Source organism: Propithecus coquereli, unplaced genomic scaffold (assembly GCF_000956105.1).
Source record: "Propithecus coquereli isolate 6110/MARCELLA unplaced genomic scaffold, Pcoq_1.0 Scaffold3, whole genome shotgun sequence".
Taxonomy (NCBI): Eukaryota; Metazoa; Chordata; class Mammalia; order Primates; family Indriidae; genus Propithecus; species Propithecus coquereli.
The window spans coordinates 2594080-2621734 of record NW_012148618.1 but is presented as its reverse complement, the minus strand read 5'-3'; the positions used below and the strand labels follow the sequence as shown (position 1 = coordinate 2621734).

Below are 27655 nucleotides of genomic sequence, written 5' to 3'. Positions count from 1 at the left end.
CGCAGCCCAGGCTCGTTTTCTGCCCGGGCGGGGACCCGCCAGCTGCGCGTGGGGCGGGGGCGGCTGCAGCGCCAGCTCCGGAGGCGGATCCAGGCGGGAGGGGCCTCCCCGGGGAAATGGGGCGCGGTCCCCACTCCGCACAGGCTCGCCCGCCGACCCTCCTCTCCTCACTGCAGCCCCGTCCCGTCCGGGTGCACAGACGCGCGCACGCCGACCCCACGCAGATCCAAAGCAAGATTCAAAAGAACATCTTTGCGTTTCCTCCAGCTCCCCATCATCGTGCTAGGGAGGAGGCAGCGGGTGAGAAACAAAACTTTCCACTGCCGTCGTGTTCCGAGGCCGAGGTGCGTTCCCACGCTTGCTCTCTTCTCTCTTGGCAGCTTCGTCGGGAGCGTTCTGGCCCGGAAGGCCCGAGCTGGCAGACGCGGTCTGGGGCCCCTCGGGGAGGCGTCTGCGGGACCGGACTGGGGGAGGGAAGTAAAGGTCCAGTTCGTGTACGAGTTAGCGATTCTGCATTCCCACCCCGGTTCTTACTTTCCGCAGCTGGGCAGAGACGCCAGCGCAAATGCCCTGCTGGCTAGAACCTAGGCTCGGAGGGGGACCACGCATCAGCCAGCCGAGGTCGGGGAGGCCTGCGCTTGCCCAGGGCTAAGGGAAGTTCGCTTGGTACCCAGGTCGATCACCAGATTTGTGAAGCAGGCCTTGTCCAATTTTTGCAAGCCTAACTAACATTTGGGGACGGGTGTTTTCGTTTTCTGTTCACTCTCCTCTTTCTCCCCACCCTTAACGAGTCAGCCAGTGTTGTGAAATTCTTGGAGACACTTGCCAGTACCCTCTTCTCTAAGCCTTCTTACTGCGAGGTTGGGATCCTCAGTTTTCTCTCTCTGAGACAGCACGTCAAATGATAACAGCACATGGGTAAGCCCATGCGTAGCTTTCATCTTTATTTGGGAAGGCCAGTAAAAACAATCTCGGCACTACTCTGGGGGCTAGGGAAATCTCAAATGAACCAAGACCCTCCCTCTATGACAGTAAGAATCTTATAATCAAGTCATCAATGTAATCACTTAGAAACCCAAGTGACAAAATTATCTGAACAGCGCATGGCCAACTTCCTAGAAGCAGCCTCAGGTATTCAAAGAGCTACCCCAGAGCTACTAACTAGTTAGTGAAGGATAAGTTTGTTACAGACACTTCTGAAAGGATGGCTTTGTTAATGAATTATCTAAGAGAGAACTATCTAATTTTCTGTCTCCAAGATTGACCACAGGGGACCTTAGCCTTAACTTCACTCAATCGCTGTCTTTTAAGACTTTTTGTTACCTGTAAAGATGTTTACACAGCAATTGAAAGGAGCTGAGCAGAGAAAAGGATTTTTCTTAATATTCTCCAGAACAAGAGATAAGCAAGTCTCCAAGAACAGAAAACAAACAAACAAACAAAAACAGTTGCTTCTGTTATCAAGTAGCAGCAATCACTATTTTTTTTTTCCTTTCTCTTGGTCCGTGTAAAAGTGGCAAGCTGCGTGGTCTCAGCGCTGACACTTTCCGCTACTTTTTTTTCAGTGCTGTGCCGTATCTATTCTTTCTCTCTTTCTCTTTCTTTCTCTTTCTTTGTCTTTCCTTTCTCTTTTCTTTCTTTCTCTATCTCTTCCCCCCTTTTCTCTCTCTCCCTTTCTATCTCTTTCTTTCTAAGAAAACAAATAAACTTTTTACTTCTTTATATCCTAATCTTTGTGTTAGAAATCTTTCTCAGCCTGTGTACAGATGCGCATGCTAACAACTTCAATTCAAGCAACTCTTTTACCAATGAAAAGGGGAGTAAAATATTTTTGGAATTTATGGAAATATTCAGTGTAGGTTTCCTTTAAACAGCAACTTTCTGTTACACATTTAAAATTAGCTTTGATTTTCTAGAAATTACTAGTATCAAATATAAAAGTTGTGTGGTGCATTGGAAAGATTCTAGTCCCAGGAACGCCATATGTTCCTTAGACAATGCATGTCTCTTACTCTGTTCCTTAGTTATCTCATCTGTAAAATGAGGGGTCCTCAGTTGGTCTCAGAGGTCCCTCCCTCTCTTATTCTATGACCCATGGAGTAGTGAGGAGTTAGCAACATGACTCATATAAAAGAAGGTATTCTAGTAGTGTCGAGAAAAACTATACTTTGGCACAGAGGATGGGAAAAATCATTCCAGGAAAAGAGGAATGGCTTCGGCTATTGTTGAGAGAGCAGATGTCAGGTTATAAGCAGGCAAGAGTAAGAGGTTTGTCAAGTTATTGTTGGAAGCATTTGCCAATGTGACTCAAATTAAAGTAGATGGATAAAAAAGTGGACCAATGCAGGCCTGTGAAACCCCTTTTTGGGAGTTTTCATTTAATCTGTATTTGAGCAAAGAGTAATCCTCTGTAAACAGTTATTCTCAGAACACCTTGAAATACCTGGGAAAGGGAATGGGCACAAAGCTCAGAGTTTGTTGAAAAGTGGATGTTTAAATTTTGTCTTTGTTTGGAAGTCTAGACATATCAGCAGGCCTTTGTCCCCATTCTCCCTCAGTCAATAGTGTCCCTGCTTCCTGAAGGCGTGACCCTTCTTTTCATGTGAGCTCTTCCTCCTTTAACTATTACTTCTCTTACAGAATAAGTCTCATGCTTATAGACCTAAAAAATGTTAGAGTTATAAAGGAATTTAGAAATTATCTAATCCATTCCTTCCATCACTTAATCTTATAATTAGTCCAAAGGACAGAATTCAACATATATACTGTGTGTAAAGGAGGAAAGTACTTCAATGCCAGAGTCTTTGGAAGGAGAACCCATGCTTCCCATGTCTATGTGCAGGGACACTATTGGCTCGAAGGAGAGACAAAAAAATTCTAGGAAAAGGAGAATGACTTTCAAGTTCAAGTTATCAAAACACTTTTTAAATATGTGAGTATTTTTTTCAATTGGCAATTGCTTCACACATATTAAAATTACTGACAAAGATACAAAGATAAATGTTCATTAATCATAATAATTTCTTGTAACTATTTTGAAACACAAATAAGTAACTAGATGCATTTTAATGAAATAGTAAAAACTTTTTTTTCAAAACTCGATTTTCTGTTTCAATGTAACCTCCTTGTGTCAATTTGAAAAGAAAAAGAAACAACTGGCTTTTTGCACTGTCAACTATGTGGGCAGGTTGCGAATCCTTCAAAGATTGTTAGGTGAACGCCCAGAGCAGAGAAGAGACCTGTCTGTGTTCAGAGGCTTCAGGCTACCCCACAGCATAACTCTAAAATCAGAGGCTGCTCTGTTTGTGCAAGTTGGTGCTTGAATTGGTGTTTCAGGCCATGAGACACTGTGTGTGTGTGTGTGTGTGTGTGTGTGTGTGAGGGTAGAATACCTTGTCTCTGCTTTTGGGCAATTTATCAGAGAAGGACCATGTTGAACAAGTCATCTCAGGCTGTGGCAGTTAGTTTGGCTGCTGCATCCGTCAGGGACTGCTGAGGCAATCGGGATGTTGCAATGAATCTGGCAGCTCTCCTCCCTAACAAATGAGTGGTTGATAACTTTTTAGAACTCAGTTCTGCAGTGTCTGTTTAAAAAGTGATATGTGATTAATTTAAATGGTACCTATTTGTCCATGAAAGGAAATTAAGCATTTGGTTACTCTATCAGATGCCAGTAAAGGCCCCACTCTGTGGGCCCCACATCCCATTACATTACTTCTCTTTGTTCCTAAATCACTTTGAACTTTGGCACTTGGCAGAAGAAACTTTGGCATTTGGTGGTGCTGGTCAGAGGCTTGCCTGGCCCTTTCTTCCCAGAGACACATGGTACTGAGTGAAAGCAGTTGATGGCAGTTTGCTTAGTTCTCTTCTCACTACTCCCAACCTTTGATTTGGTTGGGGGTGCAGACAGAAGGGAAGAGAAAAGGAAAACAAGGTCAGGCAGGGCTGTGCCCCAACAAAGCTAAAAAGCAGATGAAGTTTTTCTTTCTCCAGGCTCCACTGCCCACTCTTCCTCCTCCTAAAGTCCTCAGTCCCTTCCAGTTACCAAAAGCTGTTCTTAAGATAATGCCCAGGATACTGACAGCTGTTTAAATAGTTTACTCTCCTAGGGACTTTTGCATTGGGGTGGGGACCAGTACCTCAAAAATGAAGGCATATCAGTGATATTTCAGGAATTATCAGTAAACTAGAAGGATTTTTAAAAAGATAACACTATTCTAGATCCAACACCACTGTTGGTGAGTGCTGGGGGTCTGTGAAACAGTTGGTACCCTGCTGCTGCCTGATATTTGAAAATGTAGGATCTATAAAGTGATCCTGGTGACCTTTGGCCCACTGTTTCTATGCAAGCTACCAATCTACTTTGTGAGTGGATGCAGTATCAGCATTGCATTAATGGTGAAGATAATCTATAATATTTTGCAACTGTGTTACAAGGAACCGAAGATTGAGAGTTCAGGGTTAGTTTCTTCGAGACAAGTAAAGATGAAAGGAAGGAGAAGTCCAGAAAACATGGCCAGGATATTGCTGGGGGTTAGTAGCTGGGAGGTTGAGGTAGGGGGCAGGGTACTAATAGCTGTCACATAACCTCTCGAAGTGCTTTTTTGGTTTTGTGAAATCTGTGGAATAGCCTGCTTAGCATCCTTCATGAAACCAAATTATGTGGAGAAATAGAAAGAAGAGTGGAAAAACATCTTACTAGAAGACCGTAGCTTACTCTGCCACTTCTTCCAAGGCAGCTCTTGGAGTTGACCTGTAAAATCCAAGATTGTATCTTATGGATCCAGACTACCGCACGTGAACAACAAAACCTCAATTCTGTCATTGGCAAGAGTAAGAATCACAGACATCAGAAAAGGGCAGCTTTGGTACAAAAGGCCATGTTTATCAAACTTTGCCTTTCAGAACAAATTCCCTAATCCATTCAGGTGGGTTACTGTTTAACCCAGTCATACCCAGGGAAAAGGTGAATGACTTTCCTCTTCGTTTGTTCAAGAGCAGTGTCCTTGGTTTTCATGTCTTTGCCAGGATTGGGGATCCTTAAATCTGTTTGCTCCACTCCCTTTATATAAACATTATATAATCAGAACCAGGAGGGGGCCTCCAGGTTCACACAGCTGGAACCCATCTCCAGGAACAGCTGGAACCCATCTCCAGTTGAAGGGAAACTGCCAGATTTTTGTAAGATTCTTCCTCCTGCGTGATCTATTTTTCTATTTGTTTATATATGTATTATTTCCAGCCATCCATCCATTTCAATGAAACTATTTTCCCCTCTTTAAAACCTCTGGGCTCAAGCTCATGAATTAAAAAGAAAACAGATCAGATTCTAAAGTTTAAAATGAAAACAGGTTTCTTTTGGGATAGCCTATATGTGGATAAAGAAAAATTAGTAAGACTGGAAGCAAGTGGAGATGTAGGAGGAATTTCTAAATTGTGATGAAATCCCCAAAGATCTGGGAAAGCCATTTGCTGAAGGGCATCTGGAGATCCCCCCACCACCCTCATTACAGGTATTTTATGTAGCTTAACAAGGAAAGAAACAGAAAGTATGTTTTTAGCACTGTTTCCTTCTAACCTTCCCTGCTAATTTCTTTCCTTGGAAGTTTTGGATGCTCTTTAAAAACAGAGTGGAACACATCCCAAGATCAAAAGAAGGCACACTGGCAGGTTGAAGGGAGGAAAGAAGGAAAGGAAATAAAGGGAGGAATATGCATTGGGCGTTATGCTTTCACTTTGGGGGATTTTGCCCTAGAATATGTGAAAGTGTGAAGCCATAGTTATGAAAATAGTAACCTTAGTTACTCATCATAAACTGTCCAGTTAACTCCCTGGTGTGTAAAATTTGATAGATCCCTTGAATACAGAACATTGCCTGTGAGGAGAGGGAGAGAATAGTAATTCTTGTGAAGACTAACAGAGTAGTTTGAGACAGAAGATAAAGTTAATCTAAAGAACAGTTGGGACAAATTCCACTAAAAAAAAAAAAGCTGACTGACAGTTATGTGTTTGGGTATAGAAGGATATGTCTATATGACTTTTACCACCAGATGTGAGGCTTTGCACCCTTGATTTAGGCAGATTCACTTCTGTACCACAAATAATCTGTCTCTTGCTCGTTTTCTCCCTAATCCATTTTACCTTGCTTTTTGGGAAATTTAGAATTGAATATATGAGTGAGAAAGCTGTGAGTGAGGGAGCAGAGGTTAGATATTGGTGGTCATGCTGTGTGCTTGCTGGGATTTGGTTTCTGGATGTCCTAGGGAGTCTAAATTACAGTAAACCTGAGCAAACCTTAGCTGAATTGTTACAACATGAATGTGCACATTCTGCAAATCAGAAACAAAAATACCCTTCTACCTCTCCAGACTGGGATGTGAGGGCCTTCAAATTCCAAAAAGCAAGTGGCTTTTTAAAAGGCAATTCCCCATGTAGTGTGAGTCTAGTGCCTTACCTAGAGGTGATATGTGACCGTGGCTTACACATCGAGCCTTAAGGGATGATACATCTCAGTGAGCTTGGGCCACAGGTCATCCTGACATCTATTTGTTTCAGCTAGTGCCTTGTGTCACCAATTAAACTTAAAATTTGTCTCTATAATTCCAGGGTCACAGGACTTTTGCTAGTGAAACTAGCAAAGGCTCTATGATGTTTAATGAGAACCATGGATTTTGGACTTTTAGAACTAGCACCTCTCTTATTTTATAGATGAACAAACTTAGGCCTGGAGAGGAAAATGAAATCAATCATTTAAAAAATATTGAGGGTTTTATTATGAAGCAAGCACTGTGGTTCAAGGTGAATAACATGGGCCCTACACCAGTAGGAAACACTGCCAAGTAAATAGTCCTCTGTTTGTCCAAGATCACATGGGTAATGGCATGCTTGAAAATGGCATCCATGAAACCTGACAACAGGTAAGTTATTATTTTGTGATATCCTGCTGAGCTTTGTGGCTTTTGCTTTGACACTTGTATCTAGTGAGGTATTCTTGGTCTTAATGTCTAAGTCAGAGAGTGTGGACTTAAGCAGGTCTACCAGCTCACACTCCCTTTGTGAACAGCAATATACCCACAACCTGTAGAGCAGTGGCACCTCCTACAAGAACTGTCTCCTCTACAACACACGACATTGGTAACATTCCTATCCACCACTGCCACCTAATGTCTCTTCTGGGTACTACCAGCTCTGGTTCTACTTAGTGATTTTTGAAATCTGGAATGCTGGCACCAGGCAGAGGGGTGTTGACTATGTAAGTGAGAACCTGCGATTCTAAAATTGCCTTTGACATTAGAAGTAAATATTTGCTTATTACAGAGAAAAAGACGTAGTTGATCGCAAATCAATAAAACTTTAATAAGATTAGACAGAGGAAACACACCCAGGAAACTGAAAAGCACAATGGAAATGTAAAGAACTTTGGCAAGTGGGTAGCATGGCAGCCCAGCAGCTCCAGCTGCCGTGTATGAATACTTACTCCTTTACAAGTGGCTCTCCCTTCTGCCATCATATACCACTTTCTTGGTAAACTCCCCAGAATATACCTTCACCATGGAATTTCAGACTTTTCGAGCCAGCAGTTCTCTCAAATGTAGACAAGTGTCAGTGTAGACAAATTTGGTACACTGCTGAAGAATACCAAATTATATGCTAAGGAATTTTTTGGTCATTTCACAATACTGAAATAAATAGCAGCTGAAAAGTTTCCGTTAATTATATAGATTATAATTGGTAATAGAATCAATGCCAAATACCGGTTAGAAAGAGAGCTCCCTTTGCTCACCCAGTCACATGCCTTCTCCATAACCAGTAGAACTCGGATTCCCTTGTCTTTCTGGATTCACAGTCATATCTGTTTAGCCACACTATAGCCCTAGTGCTAGGACACATGGCCTTCCTAAGGGCTACAAAAATATTTGATATGAAAATGTTCATTAACTTACAGGAGAAGATCAAAATAAAAATTAATAATGAATTTAATGTCTATGAAAATATACCATTTATTTTTAAATTTAGAGTTCATAAGAAATATGTTGCATTTAAGAGCAATTTGGAGATCATATTTTTCTACTATTGTAAGACTTTCTCAGTATATATGGAGACTACCAAGAAATCTTAGTCAATCATAAATTAAATGAGTTATTCATAGGCAATCTAAAAATCAAAATCGTAAAAATAAGGTAAAATTTTACAATGAAAAGTCACTTTTATTTTCAAATATAGGGACATTCACGTATATTTGACATAATGTGGGCTAGATCAATGATTTGAGGTTTTTTTCTGTAGACAATGATGGTTTTAAAAGGCTTTGAATGGTCTTTATGGTCTTTAAAATTTTTTCCAAAGAACTAAAGGTATAGTCAGAAACTACCGAATGCCTTTCAATTCTCAAAGTCTTCAAATTTCATTAAAAAAATCTTAAAAGTTCATAAGAAACTTGTTTTCTATTTTGTTTAGTTTTATTTTCCATTATCTGTCATTGAGTTAAAATCATGTTCCAGGAAGAAGGAACATATTTACCGAAAGGTGTGTTTGAGTGTCTGTGATGCACCACCTCTGGGATATGTGAGTTCTGCAGTTTGAGATTGAGAGCTCTTGAGAGATGATGGCAGGAATCCTCTTCTTCTCTCTCTCTCTCTCTCTCTCTCTTTTTTAGAGACGGGATCTTGCTCTGTCATCATCCTGGAGTTCAGTGGTGAGATCATAGCTCATTGAAACCTTGAACTCCTGGATTCAAGGGATCCTCCTGCCTCAGCCTCCCAAGTAGCTGGGACTACAGGTGTGCATCGCCACACCTGGCTAATTTTTAAATTTTTTGTAGAGATGGGATCTTTCTTTGTTGCCCAGGCTGGTCTCAAACTCCTGGCCTCAAGCAATCCTGCCACCTCTGCCTCCCAAAGGGCTGGGATTATAAGCGTGAGCCACTGCACCCAACTCTTTCCTCTTGTTTTGAGGAAGGTGTTAAGAGATGATTACAGAAAAATGTAAGGCTTTTGATTTGATGAAAAAGTCTAAGGAGTTTTCTTTTTTTGAGACAGAGTCTCACTCTGTTGCCCTGGCTAGAGTGAGTGCCGTCAGCCTAGCTCACAGCAACCTCGAACTCCTGGGCTCAGGTGATCCTACTGCCTCAGCCTCCCGAGTAGCTGGGACTACAGGCACAAGCCACTGTGCCCGGCTGATTTTTTTTTTCCTATGTATTTTTAGTTGTCCAGATAATTTCTTTTTTTTTTTTTTTAGTAGAGACAGGGTCTCACTCTTGCTCAGGCTGGTCTCGAACTCCTGAGCTCAGAATGGTACACTCGCCTCGGCCTCCCAGAGTGCTAGGATTACAGGCGTGAGCCACTGCACCCACCCAGGCGTCTAAGGAGTTTTTTTTTACCATATGCTAACACCATTTGCCTGTCATGTAAGTTTATGTACGTATGCAGGAGGACCTAAAAAATAGTCTGTAGAGTAATCAAAATTGTTTCCAATGTGAAAAGTTCCTACAAATAAGAGTGAATTCCTTTTTCTCCTCTGTAGGAGTTAATGCCAGACCCACTTTGCATGGCCTTTTCCATGTTCCTCCCTGTTCTTTCTAAATAGTACATAACAAGTCCACTTTTGGCAATGAACTACCTAATTCTTGAGGAAATAGGTCTCCCTTCACCCCAGGGTGAAACTACTCTCAAATGCTCTCCTCACAGCTAGTCGACTAGTGGTTATCTAGAATTTTGTCTTCAACAATCCTCTGATTGGCCCTTTCCTGGGTTTAGGGCTCCCTGAAAGTTTCTCTTCCCAGTCTCGTCTCAGTAAATTGGAACTCCCATCCCATCCCTACGGATGCCACATCTCCTTTTAGGAAGGCATTTTGTGTGTCTTAATGGTCTTTGCGCCCCAGGACCTAGCACAGTCCCTACCTGATACCGGTAGGGGCTTATGTAATGCTTGTTATTAAATTAATTAATAAATGAATTAAAGGATACAAATGGATTTTATAATGCTACAACCTACAGAAAGACAAATAGTCTGTGATCCTAAGAGATAGGATAGAATGGTTGGGGCTGGGAATTGTGATTAGGAAACTGTTAAATAGACTTTCCAGAGGGATGGGTTGAGGCCAGGCATGGTGGTTCATGCCTGTAATCCCAGCACTTTGGAAGGCTGAGGTGGGGAGGATCACTTGAGCCAAGGAGTTTAAGACTGGCCTGGGCAACATAGTGAGACCCTGTCTTTACAAAAAATTAAAAAATTAGCCAAGTGTGGTGGTATGCACCTGCAATCCCAGCTACTTGGGAGGCTGAAGCTGGAGTATTGCTTGAGCCCAGGGGTTTGAGGCTGCAGTGGGCTACGATTGCACCACTGCATTCCAGCCTGGGTGACAGAGAAAGACCCTGTCTCAAAAAAAAAAAAAAAAAAAAAAAAACAGAGGGAAGGATCAACAAGAAGTGTGAGATTAATAAGGAAAAGAAAAGATGTAATTTGGTGACTGAGTAGACCTGATTTATGCTGCCCTGTCGGAGAGAAAAGTCCCTTCCCATCTAGCCTGATTTGGCAATGCTGTTCTCTGCCCCTACCATACCTCCTTTTGCCCTTGGCAGGAGCCTGTGTTGGAAGAGATGGTGATGTCCCTGGGCCCCTTGTTGTTGGTCTTCATGCTGGGTCTTGGTCTGACCCCACTGACCCTGGCTCAGGATGACTCCAGGTACAAACACTTCCTGACCCAGCACTATGATGCCAAACCAAGGGGCCGGAATGACAGATACTGTGAAAGCATGATGGAGAGACGAGGCCTGACCTCACCCTGCAAAGACACCAACACCTTTATTCATGGCAACAAGGGCAACATCAAGGCCATCTGTGGAAATAAGAATGGAAGCCCTCATGGAGAAAACTTAAGAATAAGCAAGTCTCCTTTCCAGATCACCACTTGCAGACACGTAGGAGGGTCCCCTCGGCCTCCATGCCGGTACCGAGCCACCCCAGGGTTCAGACACATTGTTGTTGCCTGTGAAAGTGGCTTACCTGTCCACTTTGATGAGTCCTTCCTCCGCCTGTGACCAGCAGGCTCTGGCCCAGAGCTGGCTCCACTCTCCTTTCCTTGGGTTTCTCCTCCGGACCCAGGACAGTGTTGGCAGCATCCATTGCCGGGGCCCAGAGAATGAGCTACCTGGATCTTTTGTTTTCTGTTTTACAACATGTTTAATAAATAAAAATGTCTCTGAAATCAGTAAGAATCAGAGTCTTCTCACTGATTCTTGGCATATTGATCTTTCCCCATTTTCTCTACTTAGCTGCCCCCTGAGAGGATTGGGTGGAATAGAAATGCCTTTTTCCTTATTGGTCAATTTCTTATCAGTCATTAGGGAGGTAGACTTGACCTCTCTGTGAAGGTGAGGATGACAAAGTGATCTACAGACAGATCTGGAAAAATTCCAGGGCTCATAGCCACTAAGCAGAATTTTCAAGAATGGAAAATTGTATTTTCTGTCAAATAATAAGCTAATATTACTCTTACAGATATGAGACCTTGGGGTGAACAGTTTAGAACCGAGTAGCAACCTACCAGTAGATTAATTATACTCTGTCTGTCACTCACAAACACACACACACGTATAATCCAGCGTGAATACCAAAATTCAAAATTCATTCAAGGCCGGGCGTGGTGGCTCACTCCTGTAATCCTAGCACTTTGGGAGGCCGAGGTGGAAACAAATGTATTCTCTCAGAGAAAGCATCTAGACTTTGCCCAATTTACCAGATAGCACAACTTTGGGAAAGAAAGCAGTGGGTACAGTTTGTGTTGAAACATGCGTAAGAAATCAGGAGTCTTATCATTATAAGTATGAAACATTTAGGTCCAATGCAGTTACAGATACAAACATATGTATTCTCTCAGAGAAAGTAGCTATACTTTTACCAATTTACAGGATAGCACAACTTTGGGAAATAAAGCAATGGGTATAGTTTGTCCTCAAACACACGTAAGAAAGGAGGAGCTCCGGAGTTCGAAACCAGCCTGAACAAGAGCGAGACCCCGTCTCTACTAAAAATAGAAAGAAATTAATCGGACAACTAAAAATACATAGAAAAAATTAGCCGGGCATGGTGGCGCATGCCTGTAGTCCCAGCTACTTGGGAGGCTGAGGCAGAAGGATCTCTTGAGCCCAGGAGTTTGAGGTTGCTGTGAGCTAGGCTGACGCCACGGCACTCACTCTAGCCCGGGCAACACAGTGAGACTCTGTCTCAAAAAAAAAAAAAAAAAATTCATTCAAGAGGTAATTTTTATATTGGTTTGAATGGAACGCTCCCAGGATATTTTCTTGTCATGGTTACTTAAAATAAAATTCAAAAAAAGAATACATTATTTTCTCTATAATCTTTTATTTTATCAAATAATGTCTGGCAATTGTGATGCCTTAGAGAAGTTATAGAAAGATTCCAAATTAATCCCTTATTCTTCTCCAAGATTTGTTTCCAAGTAAAAATAACTTAGATTAACAGACACTGTTTGTCAAATACACTAATCAATCTGCAGGTTCCATGCTTAGCTTCCTGTTACCTAATTTCTATCAACAGGTGCCTGGATATTTTATTTAGAAAGTAGTTGTTAATAAATGACAGTTATAAATCACTAGTTTTGCTGTCTTGTGAACACGATCATTGTGGTCACAGTATTCCCTATGGTGGCCTCGCCTGTTGCCTGCATTGTCCCGAAATGGGTCAAAAGCCCTGGTTCCCCCATACCTAGATTATAGACCAGTGTCCAGCTACCACCTGGGAGAGCACAGCCTCCCTGAAAGTATTCACATTTAGGAAGAGGTTTGAGAAGTAGGTTGCACGGGAATCTCTCCACCTTGAGTTAGTCTATTTCAAAATGGAAAACACTGTCACATCCTAATAGGAAAAAGTTTTCCACACCTCTCTTGTTAGAAAAGTTGCCTTATTATAAAACCTCAAAAACTCCTCAGGAAGTGAGAAAGTCCCAGTGTTTGGTAGAATATTTGGACCCTTTTCTCAAGTTCTCAACTAGTACTCTCTGAGGTGAGACAAAGTCACTGAAGATCATTGCCCCACTCAAAACCTTGATGGGGAAAGTCAAAGGCATGGGCCATTATTATACTGATCATGCCACAGCTGTGAAAACTCACTTCTTCTCCAGACATCTGCTTGGAGCATTATCATTGCATGCCCTGCTCTGATGTTAGGGGAAATGACTATCTCATAGGAAATCACGCAGCAGGAGAATGGGGCTGCTTCCTGACCTGCTGATGGTGCTGGCAGCTGGGTAGGCAGTCCTAGTACTTTTTGCTCTGGGTCTCTTGTTCCATCACAACCAAAAGCTATTTAGAATAAAATGTCAAATCACAGGCAGGCCATTTTATCTTAAGTGAATCATTTGAGGAATTGAAGACCTGGTCAGCTGTCATTATTGACTTTACAAGGAAAAGAGAAGAAAAATTCCAAAATATCAAGATTTTTAAGAACGGCAACATGCAAGGAAGAAAGTTCCATGCAATTTTTAATGAAACATTTCTCTAGGGATCCAGTAGCTGAGATATTTTATAGTTTAACAACAGACTTCTAATTTCTTGAGAATACAATTAACTCTACCAAATAAAGAGATGTCAATAATATTTGTAATCCAGTATAGCCATTCATTATTTTATCCAGTTTGGAAGAAGTAGAGGAAAGCAAGAGAAATGGAAATGGTAAAAATAATACAGTAAGTGCCGGCTTTTACTGAGCACTTACCATGTGCTAGGCTTTGTGATAAGCACTTTACTTTGATTTTCTTCCTTTTTTTTTTTTTTTTTGTAACATCACTAAGAGGTAGGCATTATTACGCTCATTTTACTTACAAGGAAATATGCTGAGAGAGGTTAAGTAATTTCCCCAAGGTCACAGCCTAGGTCTTTGGGACCACAGTGTCAAAAGAAATTCCTATTGAGAGTCAGGATGGTGCAGTAGAGAAAGAATTTTGGGCAAGTCCTGACCAAAAAATATGTGTTGGGATGATTTGGAGAACATTTCATTTTGTCTTGTAGCTAGAGCTTTGAGACACCCATTGGTGTCGACATTGGCCTGCTGTCCTCAAATATTTTTCTGTCTTGTTTACTCAGTTGGTTAGGATAGCTGAGGTCCTGGATTTGCTCTCACATGAATAGTTTACGCCTTCTCTGTAGCCAGTTATCTTGCTAAACTGTATTTTTGATCACCGAGAATCAAGACGAAAGAAAGTAGATAAAACCATGTAAGACTGGAGGTGCCATTGGAAAAACAATCCAAAGTACATTGTTCTGCTGAAGCTGTAGCCCAAGTACTATGTGTATCTTCAGAAGTTGTATCCATTGATCTTGGAGTGAGGAGTATATCAAGAATCATCGCTCTCTGCCACCCTGCCTCCCGCAGACCTTCACCTCCCTCTCTTCCTAACACCGCATCTCCTATCTACAGCTGCAGGCTCAGGAATATGACATAGAGCTTTATACCTTTCTGTGCAAAGGCAAAAAGTGGCTGTGAATATAGGAAGTAACATTTAAAAGAACGATAGCTATGTTTGATAGTGCTTTCCTTATCACTAATCAAAGGATAGACTTTAGGTGGAACGAAGTGCGGGTCCTTCATAAGCCATTTCTGTCACTCACACAGTGTGATCTGCCGTCATGAAGCAGGATCTTTGAAAACGAAGGACAGTAGTACATATACATAAAACCAGGCGTTCAGCTGGGGCCAGCCCTTGGACTGCATATATGGAGATGAGTCTGACTCTTAAAAATGTCGCCCTTGCTACTTTGGGTTGTTTGGTTCCTGTTGAATCCGGGATGATTTTTCTTTGCTCTTGTGAATCAGCCCTGCCTCACTGCAAGAGTCAGGTGGATTCACACTTCATGTCAATCCCAGGAGTGACGCCAGGTGGCAGCATCTGGTTAGTAAGTGTTGGCGAGTGATCCCACCTCGATCCCTAATTAAACTGATTAAACTGCTGAAGGGTAGCAACTCTGAGTGTAAATGTCTTTAATATCCTGAATATTTCGGGAGTGGGATGCGAGAGGCAGTAGAGGATGACAGAAAGAGCACAGGGGTTCGAGTCAGATAGACCTGGAATCCTTTCTTTAATCAGTCAACAAAAGCAGTGAATGTTCTGAAACTACATGGCCATACTTTCTTTGTTGTTGCTCTGGATATATATCTCTCTTAATGTTATAAAATATGTGTTTATTTTCTGCAATGATTCTGCAACTAGAGAAGACAGACAACTACCAACAACTATTGACAAGACAGAAAGAACATTAAGGAGAGATGCATGACAGTGCATGGCATTGCCAGCGCCTATATTTTTAGGTTATGCATAGAAACAGCACGACAAAAAAAAAAAAAAAAGACAATCCAAGTCCTCTTTTGTGGAGATTGTGCTATTTAGATTTATTTTTTAATGTTTCTTAGCTTTTCTTATCAGTCGATTCTTCAAGCCTGGGAAACACCTTCGTCCCCTATACCCATTTAGTTTCACTTGTTCATTAGCTAATCCGTTTCATTTATTAGTTCATTCAAGCAGTAGTTGTTACCTACTATCTTAAAATCACTGTGTCTGTCTCCTGTCAGGTTCAAATCAGCCTAGTTGTGCTAACTCCACCTGGAGGCCGGGAGTTTTCACAGTGACTCAGTGGCCAATTAAATGCTTACAAATTCACGGTTTCACATACTGTGAGGCTTTCACAGAAATATATTTGTTATCATGCAGATATACCCAATACACACAGGCAGTAATAAGAGAGACAGGGAACAAACCACAGGAAGTAGCTTGGGAGAGAGACCAGCATGCGGACTGATGAACCCACAGGTCCGGTTTTCCTTGGACGGCCCACCAAGGGGGAGTGGCGTCACTGCTCTTCTCCCAGCAGGGCTTCCAGCAGCAGCCGCTGAGGATGAAAAGGAAGCCTGAGAGTTCTCGTGGGTGGAGCTTCTGCAGGCATCTAGGCCATGCCCTGGTCAGTTTTTGTGGTCCTCTGCAGGAATGTTCATAGCCATTACCTCAGCTGCATTTTAGCTTCACTTTCATGTCCCCTCTAGGGGGTGCCTGGCCACAGCAGGTGTCATCTTCTCATTTCAGTCCACCATACCCATGCTTGTCACTCTGAGGGATCAGCAGTTTCACTGTGGGCTGAGTCACTTGTCATAAGTGACTCCATTTTGAGACATTTAGGATCACAAAACATTATTATGTATCAGTCTAGGTACTCTTTTTTTTTTCTTAATAGCATTAACAGGATTTCCAAAAGGACCTGATTTTACACTATTAGAAGACTAGCCATATGATAAAAAAAATAACAAGAAAGGAAAAAAAGAAGGAAAAGGAAAAAATAATAAAAGTTTTTTAAAAAGAAGAGTAGCCCCATGAGAGGAAAGGTTAAGCCTAAATGTTACTCTATCTCCACCTTCCTTGATTCCTAGATGTAAGACAGTTTCATGTAGATTGACCACACACACAGTCCCTGCCCTGCATCATTGTACTGGCTATAGCAACTACTCTCTATAAAAAAGAAAAGACCATGTTTGCAAACTATTCACTCTTAGGGAAGAAAGTGTGGGAGAAGTTGTGAGCAGAGAAGAGTGGGAAGATGATTCACATAACAGTCAAGAGGAAATGGTGGGGCCAAGGAAGTATCAGATTGCCATCCTCAATACCTCTCTCCAGTGCCCAAATTCTTACCTTCCTTTCTCCCGCCCCTTTCTTTTCCAGGCACCTCTAAGGTACTGATGGCTCTACAGAGGACCCGTTCATTCCTTCTGCTCTTGCTGCTGATCCTGCTGGGGCTAGGGCTAGTACAGCCCTCCTATGGCCAGGATCACATGTACCAACGATTCCTGCGGCAACATGTGGACCCTGAGGAGACAGGTGGCAATGATAGATACTGCAACTTGATGATGCAAAGACGGAAGATGACTACGCGTCAGTGCAAGCGCTTCAACACCTTCATCCATGAAGACATCTGGAACATTCGTAGTATCTGCAGCACCACCAATGTCCAGTGCAAGAATGGCAATATGAACTGTCATGAGGGTGTAGTGAAGGTCACAGACTGCAGGGAGACAGGAAGCTCCAGGGCCCCCAACTGCAGATATCGAGCCATGGCAAGCACTCGGCGTGTCGTCATTGCCTGTGAGGGTAACCCAGAGGTGCCTGTGCACTTTGACAAATAGATACTACCCTGCTGGGGTTATGGCCAGTGTTTGGCCTTTAACTTACTCCTTAAATAGAAATGAGTAATGCATTTGAACTGTCCCAGGCTCTGTCTCCTCTGTTTATTTCTTATTCTTTTTCTCTATATAACCCATTCTACTAAATATTAATACATTGCATTAAAGATAAGTGGAGATGTATGCCTATAATGAGTCTGGGCTTTTCTATAATAAGCTTCTTTTTATAATACTAGTCAGCTTAACTCTCTCAGATCCTATCCTCTGTAATTTAGTCATTTGTGTATTTATATAGGATTTTAAGCATTTCGAAGTGCTTTCATTTAAGCTGTATCATTTTAATATCGTAGCACCCCTGATGATGTTGTTATATATAGAAGCTTGAAGTTAAGGAATCTGCTGAAGACCATAAAGTTAGGGAAAGAGCTGAGACAAAAACTCAGTTTAATTAGCTACTCATCCAGGGATTTTTCTACTTAGTCACAGGAATGTTTTGAGTGTCTGCTTTTGGTTATGCCCCAAAGTCAGCTGTTGGGAGAAACATTAAAAATTTGAAAATATATACCAGCAAAATCAAAGTTCTGTGTTATTTGTCATTGTTGTTATGTTTGGGTCTGATAAGATTAAGAAAATGATGTTAGGAATTTTCTCTTCCTTTTCCCAAACCTTTAAATCGCCCTAATAAGTTAGAGTATTAAAAATGTGCTAGATCATTAAGACTCATTTATTCTTCCTGAATGAAAGATTTTTTTTATCTTTCCCTTTATTAAAGGACTTAAACTGCAGGTATCTGAGAAGACTGTGCTATGGGATCATTTCTTTTTCTTCTATTCACTTTTAATTCTTCTGCAGTCTATAAACATGCATGCACATTAATAACCTCATAAACTCTGGTCAAAAACTAATGCCCATCACATCCATGACCACAACACAGAAAATTTGTCTCATTTACTCCAAAAGAAATGGTTCCTCTCAAAGACAATTCTCATACCCCACTCTTCTCCCTTTGAATATTTAGAAACAAATTAGGGAGCAGAGATATATAAAGATGCTAGCTTCTAAAGAAGGGAAGAGTGTGTGTGTGTGCATGCGTGCTGCACGCGTGTAAGGACTAAACTGAAAACATTTGAATTACAGCAGATACAGAAAGAAATCTTACCTGAAATTCCCTCATCTGACTAAAGCAGAGCGTCTGGAAAATACAGCCACCATTAATCTCCTTCCAAGGGAATCTCCACACAGGAGATATTCCAAGAAAATTGTATAAACAAACTTTATCCGAACCTCTCATTTGTCTTCCCCAAAAGTCCATTTGTTTTTCCTGTAGAAGCCCTTTCTCCCTCCTCCCTCTCTCCTATTAAGCTGCTATATAAACCCCCATCTCTAGCTGTTCGTGAAGCCTCTTCATCTGAAGGCTTCTCTAAATTATGAATAAAACTTTTCTTTTCTCCTGTTAACCTGTCTATTGTTAATTCACAGGCTCCTAGCCACTGAACCTAAATTCATAGAGAGAACGTTTTCCTCCTAACAGCGTGTCTCTATATGTATATTTACAGTAAGGGAGGAAAGAGAACTCTCTTCTTGGCACCAGCCATGGGAGTTGGCAGCTGTGGTATAATATGAAATATATTTGGTCTTTGTATCTGGTTCCTGTCACAGACTCCTAAACCACTTGGAATTTCTTGAGTGATGGAAGTGTCTTTTGTTATTCAAAACAAGCCCCTTTTGATCACAGATGAGAGTATGCTAATGAGGTGTCTCAGGGTGGGGCCCCTAGATGGCCTGAGGATGGGGCTGGTCAACAGCAAGACCTCCAGGAAGCCGGCAGAAGGCTGGAAACCAACCAAGCTCCATAAAGAGCTCGTCAATATCAAGATTTGATGAGCTTCCAGATCGCTGAGTACATGGAGGAGCTGGAAAGGTGGCATGCCCAGAGAGGGCGTGGATGCTCCGCACCCTTCTCCCCCTCAATACCTAGCATCTCTTCCATCTGTCTATTCCTGAGTAATATGCATTACAATAAACCAGTAAACATATAAGTAAAGTGTTTCCCTGAGTTCTATGAACCAGTCTAGCAAATTATTGAACCTGAGGAGGGGGTGCCTGGAACCCCCAGTTTATAGCCAACTGGTCAGAAGTACTGGAGGCTTGGACTTGCCATTGGCATCTAAACGAGGGGCAGTGTTCTGGGACTGATCTCTTAACCTGTGGGATCTAATGCTAACTCCAAGTAGATAAAGTCAGAATTGAATTAAATGGTAGGACACCCAGCTGGTGTTTGCAGAGTTGGAGAATTGCTTGCTGTGGAAAAAACCCACACATCTGCTGTCAGAAATGTTGTATGAGAATGTAGAGAACTGATTTGTTTTCCTAGAGTAATGAAAAGAAGTAATACATGCTGGGCACATTATCTCATTTGTGGTGGAATTTATCTCCTATTCCTGTCTCTATGTCCTCTGCCCATATCCTGCTGAACTTTTTATCCCCCAGTTGTGTCCCAGACCCTATATTACTGTCCTTCTTCAAGAGGTCACCCTTTTCATTCTCAGTTTAATTGTAATGTAGCCGAGACTTGTATATAGTTTCCTGATTGAATCTGAAAAGGATATTTGAACATTTTCGCTGGGTTCTTTCAGTTCTGCTTCTAAGGTTGCTGAATGATCAGATACACATGTGTTTAATACACCTGATCCTGATCTGAGCTGTGTTATTCCTCATCATTCCTACAATGATCATTCTTGGCATTCCCTCAATATTTTACAAAGGAAATCTGTGGTCATGTCCTTTCCTTAACACTTCCTCCCAACTTTCTGACCTCCTGAGAGAAAGAGTAACAGTGAGAGCAAAGGGACAGAGAGTAACAATGAGAGCAAGAGTGAGAGAGAGATGGCAGGGGTGGAGGGCAGGAGGCCATGTGTTAGAGCTATGTAAACTAAAAATCCTGAGCCCCCCACCCCATTGACTAAATGGATCCCCTGTTGGCCAAGGGACCCCAGAAAAACCTTAAAATTGAGTTCTCAGCCATGAAGTAAAGGGCAGTCGGACACACCTCCTTACACCCCCTCCCTTTTGGAGCTTATACTAATTCCAAACAGGATCTACGGCCATGCAAGACAGAAGTTAAGTCATGGCCGTAGGCCATCGGTTTGCTTAACAGATCACTTTGTGTTGGTATACTGTAGCTTGCTCTCTGATTAACAGACTTCCTTATCTTAATTTAAAACATTCCTTTTTACTGATTCCAAGTCTTTAGACAAAACTTTATTTCTTTAACCAATAACAAATCAAAGAATCTCTGAACCCACCTATAACCTGTAAGCCCCCACTTTGAGATGTCCTGCCTTTTTGGGCCAAAGCAGTGTACACCTTCCATGTATTTATTTATGATTTTATCTGTAATTCCTGTCTCCCTAAAATGTATAAAACCAAACTGTAACTAACCACCTGGGAACCACTTACTCAAGGCTTTTTGGATTTGTGGATCCCCAGGCTGTGGTCACTAATATTAGCTCAGAATAAACCTCTTTGAATTATTTTACACATTTTTTTTATTGTTGTTCTTTTAATCTTGGCACCCAACGTGGGGCTCAGAGAAGACTCAGGACCCCCTGAAGGAGTAACCCAAACTTGGTGCTAGGCATTGGCACAGTCCCCCCCTTGAATCCACCAATTCTGAGCTTCTCCTTAAGTGGAACTGGTAAGTTCTCCTGAGCCCCAGACCTCCTGCTCTTGGTTGACTGTCCTTGCTTATTCTGATCTGTCTGTTCTTTTCCTAGGAAGTTGTTGCTTGGGATCCTAATTTTGATTTGGAGGTGTACTCTAAAGGGTTTTCTTCACTTCCTCTTCTTCTGAAAATTAATCTCAATTGGCTTGTCTGTGCATTTGGGTGAGAAATTGAATTGAACTGTCCTTTTTATAAATGAATGAGAGACTGAGCTTCTCAGCTCCACTTCACTAAACACTAGACTACAATTTAGTTCCTTCTTTAAAAAAAAAAAGAATAAGGATATAAAAGAGGGAAACAAAGCCTCTAAAAATGAGGAAAGACAAGGAAAACAAAGCCCTTCAGGCATCTCTCTTGGTTTATGGCACCTCTACTTGCAAATATTTGTGTAAACAGAAAGGTTCAAAGGCATGCCAGGTTTTTCAGGACTCCAACTGGTTACACATTCTTGTGTACATTTTTAAACTGTTCTTGTGCACATTTTTAAACTGATGGGCAAATTACATCAAAGAAAATTCAGAGCTCAAATGGTCAACCTGAAACTATAGAGTTAAAATGTTGAGTTAAGTCTTTTATTTGTCCATCTCTCCATTTGCTTTTCTGCCTTCCCCAAATCTGCTAATTTTTTCTACTGGTGTTGAGACAAAACTCACTAATTCAAGGCTACTTGGAGATCTCGTTTTTCTTATACAGTTCAGCCAGTTCTAGTTAAAATGTGAACATTAAAAACTCATCTGAAACTGAAGGAAGAAAAAGAGTATAAAAGGTTTATTTAAATCAAACTACCATGGATACTGCTTTACTGAAAATTTTGGTTCACATCCTTCATTACATTACCTATGGGGGCAAATAAAGTTTAGTCATGTGAACAAGTTCCAATTTTGTTGGAAATAATTTGAATCCAGTGTCTTTTGCAAACTGGTGACTTCATACTATCTCTAGCTATCTCATGGCTGGAGTTACAAGGTAAAAACTATTGGATCTTAATCTGTGTGTATGTATGTGTCTCAATGTGTTTTGTGTATGTACATGTATTATGTTATATGTTGTATCTAAATCATACAAAGTTGACTTATAAATGAACACTCACAAATTAAATAAATAAGCCTAAATGTTTTTCAAGTTTCCTTGAATTTATTAATGTTTGTAAATAAGTTAATTTAAAAAATTATTGGTAAAGTATAAATAAAAATGTCTTCAAAATTGTCAACATACAATTTTGCCTGGGTTTACTGGTTAGTTTTATATTTGTCTTTGCTAGATATTTTAAAGTGTCAAAGGTTATAAAATTATAAACCCAGCCAGAAACAAAATGATCTTTGTGTGATTTTTGATAGATAAGATTAATTTAATATTTTTGGTTCAAGGAAAACAGCTGAATCTTCTGAGTTATCAGCAAAAATACCCATGTGTTTAAGTTTCCTACTCAGATGAGTATCTGATATTCACAGGCTATAAAAATGGTTAATAAGAAAATAACTTAAAATGATGGCTAATGTCTAATATCTCAGTTTTCATAAGTAATCTAGGCAAATTGCTAAAATAAATAAATTAGGTGAATGTAAATGCATAAATGCTTGTGAATAAAATTTTCATGTAATTTGAAATCTTGAAGTTATATGAAATTAAATAGTAGATACTCTTTAAATGTCTGGGTTGTTTCCACTTAATAAAAATATTATGTTATAGGGAAACATGTTTCTAAAAATAATAAAATGATTCTCATCTATAAAATACTGATATGTCACAGACAATTCAAGATTTCTTACTTTCTAGGTTTCTACCAAAATTCTAATTAATATAAATAATTCCATATATAAAATGTGCCAAACGAAATAATAAAATGTGTGTTCAATTTTTTTAAAAAAGCATAGTAATGTGTTATTACTAAGAAAAAAATAATTTTGTCTAATTCCAGAGTTAACTAAAGGTTACTTCAAAATATGGATTAGAAAGGAAATAAAACAAGATAAAAGGAACAAGTAAATAGGACAGATATGAAGAAAGTTATACATATGAAAATATATTTTTGGGCCAGGCGTGGTGGCTTACGCCTATAATCCTAGCACTCTGGGAGGCTGAGGTGGGAGGATTGTTTGAGCTCAGGAGTTTGAGACCAGCCTGAGCAAGAGCAAGACCCCATCTCTACTAAAAATAGAAAGAAAGAAATTGGCCAAACAACTAAAAATAGAAAAAATTAGCTGGGCATGGTGGTGCGTGCCTGTAGTCCCAGCTACCGGGGAGGCTGAGATAGGAGGATCACTTGAGCCCAGGAGTTTGAGGTTGCTGTGAGCTAGGCTGACCCACAGCACTCTAGCCCAGGCAAGAGAGTGAGACTCTGTCAAAAAAAAGAAAATATATTTTTGGTAAGAAAAAGTTAAAAAGAAAAAAGATTTTTTTGTGTGTCATGCACCTGTTACAGCCCAATCAGATTCACTGCCTGCTTCTCAAGAGGAAGCCAATACACTGAGACAGCAGGGGTTACAGCAGATAAAATGTACACTATCACAGGGTGCCAGGTGAGGAGATGGGAGGAATTTCTCAAATCCATCTCCCCAAGAATTTTTGGGCCAGGGTTTTTAAAGATAGTTTGGTGGGCAAAGGGCTAAGGATTGTGTCTGCTGATTGGCTGGAGATGAACTCATAGGGTTGGGAAGCACAAATCATCTTCTTGCACTGAGTCAGTTCCCAGGTAGAGGTTTTTAAGACCAGTTGAGTCAGTTCCTTGGTATGGGCCACTGGTCTGGGTGGGTCAGCCATTCCACTGGAATACAGGGTCTGGAAGATATTTCAAAGACCAGCCTTAGGTTTCACAAGGCTGATGTTGTCTATGGGAGCAATGAAGAAAGCTAAGAACCTTTATGACCATCAGCTATGTGACTCCTGAGTAGTAAGCAATTATAGGAAAGCAAGCTAGGGAACAATGGCTGGAGATTATTTTATATATATATGTATGGTTTTTTTTTTTTTTTAACTATGCCTATACCTTTGCAGAATTTAGGCCCCTACCACAGTTCCCACCTTACGGCCTTTTATTTATTTTCTAAAGCATGGCTTCATACCCCTTTGACATTCTGGTAAAGCAAAAGAATAATTGAGAACAATAATAACAACTGAGAAAAAGTGAATGAAAGGAAATCAAAATATTTTACCCTAAAATATATTTCTTTGACATATTTTGAAGTGGCTCTGCAAAGCTGTCTTTCGTGGGGGAAATTTGCATCTAGAGAATCTGCATTGATGCAGCCAGGCTTTCCCTTGTCCAGATCTAGGAAAGATTAACTGAGAGTCTGATACTTTTAAAGGTCTGAAAGAAACATTCACCATCTATCCTCTCCGGGGGCTGCTATCTGTAAGGTTTTATCTATATAACAAGACCACCTTTGTTAGCCAAGCTTCCTCTTATACCCCTACCATAAGTTGTCTTGCCACTAAAATCTGATTTACCACCATAATCTGGCTTTGGCCATGCTCTGAACTCCTATTTTTTCTGTAATCTCAAGATGGTTATATAAGCTTCTGTACTTCACTGGGAGGTTGGGTCTTCATTTTGAAGGATCCTGTGTATGCGTGTTTAAAAACAAAATTATGTATGCCTTTGCTCCTGTTAATCATTATGCTTCATATCAGATTTTCTTTTCTTTTCTTTTTTTTTTTTCAGACCGAGTCTCGCTCTGTCACCCAGGCTAGAGCGCCCTGGTGTCAGCCTAGCTCACAGCAACCTCAGACACCTGGGATCAAGCGATCCTTCCGCCTCAGCCTCCCGAGCAGCTGGGACTACAGGCATGCGCCACCATGCCCGGCTAATTTTTTCTGTATATTTTGAGTTGTTCAGCTAATTTATTTCTATTTTTAGTAGAGACAGGGTCTTGCTCTTACTCAAGCTGGTCTTGAACTCCTGAGCTCAAACAATCCGCCTGCCTCGGCCTCCTAGAATGCTAGGATTACAGGCGTGAGCCACCACACCCGACCCATGTCAGATTTTCAATGAATCTTCCGAAGGCCAAGTGCCTTGGCCCCTACAAGAAAAATAATAATTGTTCTCAGAAAAATATTATGAAATGCACAAAATAAGATACTTTGGATTACAAAGGAAATCAAGTTTCAAACATTTAAAGTTTGTGATATAGTAATATCTGTGTTTATTAATGCATCAAAGAATCAGATCTGAATTTGGGTTTAATTACTATTATAATTTTGAAATTGTGATCAATGTAAAATAATATAATATTTTGGGATATTTGCAATGAATATAAACTGATATAAAAATATCCTTGATTTCTATTTTTTTCTACATTTATAAGTGAAGGAATTGCTTAATTTCAGTTGTGGGTTAGTGAAAATAAAGATGCAATTTTTTCACCACATCAGTTCATGGATCCTGTGAATTCCATTGATGGAGCCCTCAGAAGCCCATGGATCACAGGTTAAGATACCCTGAAACATTGTCATCATCTGCATGAGGAAATCTGAGTCACTATTATGATTTTGAGAAACAATTGTCTGAAAAAAAAATTTGAGAATTGAATAGTGGCTAACAAAAGGAAATATCAAAGAATTAACGGAAAAGAGTTAAAATCAAAGAAACTGTTTTAAAAAAGAATATTATTAACAAGTGATGTAAAATTTACATTCAAAGGGTAATATCTCTTTGAGAACTCAAATCAAAAGTCACTACCCAAGAAGCTTTTGTTACAGGAGCTGATAGAAAGAGCTCTAGGAAGTAGGAAGTAGAGCCACTATCAGTTCCTCGAAATAATGGTTAACTTACCTTCCTGGGATGCTTTGGTAGTTGCTAATTTCTGCAGATATAAGAGGATACCATTCCCCACAATTTAATTTAGGCTGCTTCCTAACTGGCTTTATATCTAAAAGGCCTTAGGACTTTTGGCTTAGCTCATAGTAGGGTTCCGGATGTATGCTAAGAGTCCCAATAAATTCTTTTCCACACTGAAAATGGAATATTACTTATTTGAGAACACTAGATTAACTAGTTCACATTGGAAATGGCTGAAGGAGAACAACCCTATAATAATATTTTCAACAATAGATACTAGCATAACATTTTATTGTTTAAAAATTACTTTCACATGCATTGCTTCCTAAAATTCTCAAAATCACTCATTGCTGTCCTATTATATACCATAAAAGATGATGCCTTGAAAAACTATAGATCCCTTTCTTCTTCACACATTAGCTCAGGTGGCTTCTCCCTCCCACTTCTCTCTAAATTCATTGAGTCACTGCTTGAATTCAAGTCTTCAGTAGATGATACAAACTTGTTAGAAAGAGCTCTGGATGTACAGGCACAAGACAGCCAGCTTATTATTCCTCGGAACCACCTCTCAAGTCATTCAAATCCAGATGCCCAGAATTCTTCCCTTTTTGCTCTCCCCTGCCACCAAAAGAACTAGTGAGTGAAAGGATGTACAGAATGTTCTCTGAGACAACACCCCCATCCAGTCTGACTGCACCTGATTCTCCATTATTCAAGGATTGCTTGACATGAGCTGGGATTTGAAGATAAGTCCTAGATATAATCGGAACATTCTGACATTCTAATAACGAGGTGGCCCAGTGAGAAACTCAAGCAAGGTGGCTTAGCAAGGAGCAGCCATTGAAGGTGTTGATAGAAAACACATTCAAGTATCTTACTTTATCCATAAATTGCACCTTTGACTAGTGTTACTGAACCAGTACCAATTACATGTGTCAATTTGGGGTGCGTCAGAATGAAACATGCAGTGGAAATTTGAGCTGTGAAGTCAAAAGTTACCCATCAGACACTCTTACAAACTCAGCTGAAGGGTCAGTGGTCTCAACCAGTTTGGGTGGAGTTCAGGACTGAGTCTTGAATTCCTGAAAACAACTTAGCTAATATCTTCCATACGTCAGAGTGAGGTGTTTTCTATAGGAACATTGTGGAAACTATAGTTAGGCTACATGACATTTTAAGAGTAATCAGTATAGTTTAAGCAAATAGCTAAAGGTTACAGTTAATAACTGCCTAAAGAAACTTCAGATACCAGTTACCTAATCAGTAATGCCTATCCGGCTGCCGGGTTTCACTAGATACTCTTTCACTTCTCAATGAAGGTCCACAGTTCACAACTTTAAAGGTGGTTTTCCTCACTGAAATTCCTATAGAGCATAGCCTAGCCATCCAGGGACTTCCCCAGTTTTTCAGAAAATGAGTTTAGCTCCAGATAATCCCTTTCTGGAGTCGCCTCACTCTAGGACCTTGCAATTTTTTTATGCCCAGAGTCAGTCTTTGATGTTTGTAACTTTTGCTCGAGGGCTACCGTCTGAGTGAATTCAAGTGTTCTAGATGAGAAGATATAGGAACAGGTTCATATAATAAGGCTGTTTGTTCCCCACTCCCCCCTCCAGTACCAATCAGCCAGAGCACTGCACCTCCCACTGCTATTCCTTTCTCCACTGCTGCAGACTTCTGGTCTCTCAGTAAAGGAAGAGGACGCAGACTCTGCTTTTCAGATCCACATGCCGATTCCACCTAACAGCCAGTGACCCAAATGCTGAATTGAACAGGGTAAGAAGGGTTCATGCTGAGGATGCTTGGGGGAAAGGCTCAGGAACACTAGCAGGAGGTCGACTGAACTTTTAGATATAAAGAATGGAAAATTAATTGATTCCATTGATATAACCTTTTCCTTGCCTCTCCCTCCCTCTACCCCCAGTCTTCTCAAGCATATTAAAGCAGCCTGAATCCTGGTCTTCTCATCCTGGTTA

General features: G+C 40.7%; 2 protein-coding genes across 3 annotated transcripts; both read left to right on the top strand.

Moving 5' to 3' along the window:
- Window positions 1-151: 151 nt before the first annotated feature.
- Window positions 152-17852, top strand: RNASE4 (ribonuclease, RNase A family, 4). Its single transcript, XM_012649514.1, has 2 exons — window positions 152-344; window positions 16724-17852. The coding sequence occupies exon 2, from the start codon at window positions 16741-16743 to the stop codon at window positions 17182-17184; it is 444 nt and encodes a 147-aa protein (XP_012504968.1). The 5' UTR covers window positions 152-344; window positions 16724-16740; the 3' UTR covers window positions 17185-17852.
- ANG (angiogenin, ribonuclease, RNase A family, 5) lies at window positions 190-11216 on the top strand. Of its 2 annotated transcripts, none has more exons than XM_012649515.1 (2): window positions 190-344; window positions 10581-11216. In XM_012649515.1, exon 2 carries the CDS (start codon window positions 10599-10601, stop codon window positions 11037-11039), a length of 441 nt encoding a protein of 146 aa, XP_012504969.1. In that variant the 5' UTR covers window positions 190-344; window positions 10581-10598; the 3' UTR covers window positions 11040-11216. The 2 variants fall into 2 exon arrangements, with proteins under 2 accessions (XP_012504969.1, XP_012504970.1); XM_012649516.1 differs by lacking the exon at window positions 190-344 and adding an exon at window positions 5113-5181.
- Window positions 17853-27655: the final 9803 nt, after the last annotated feature.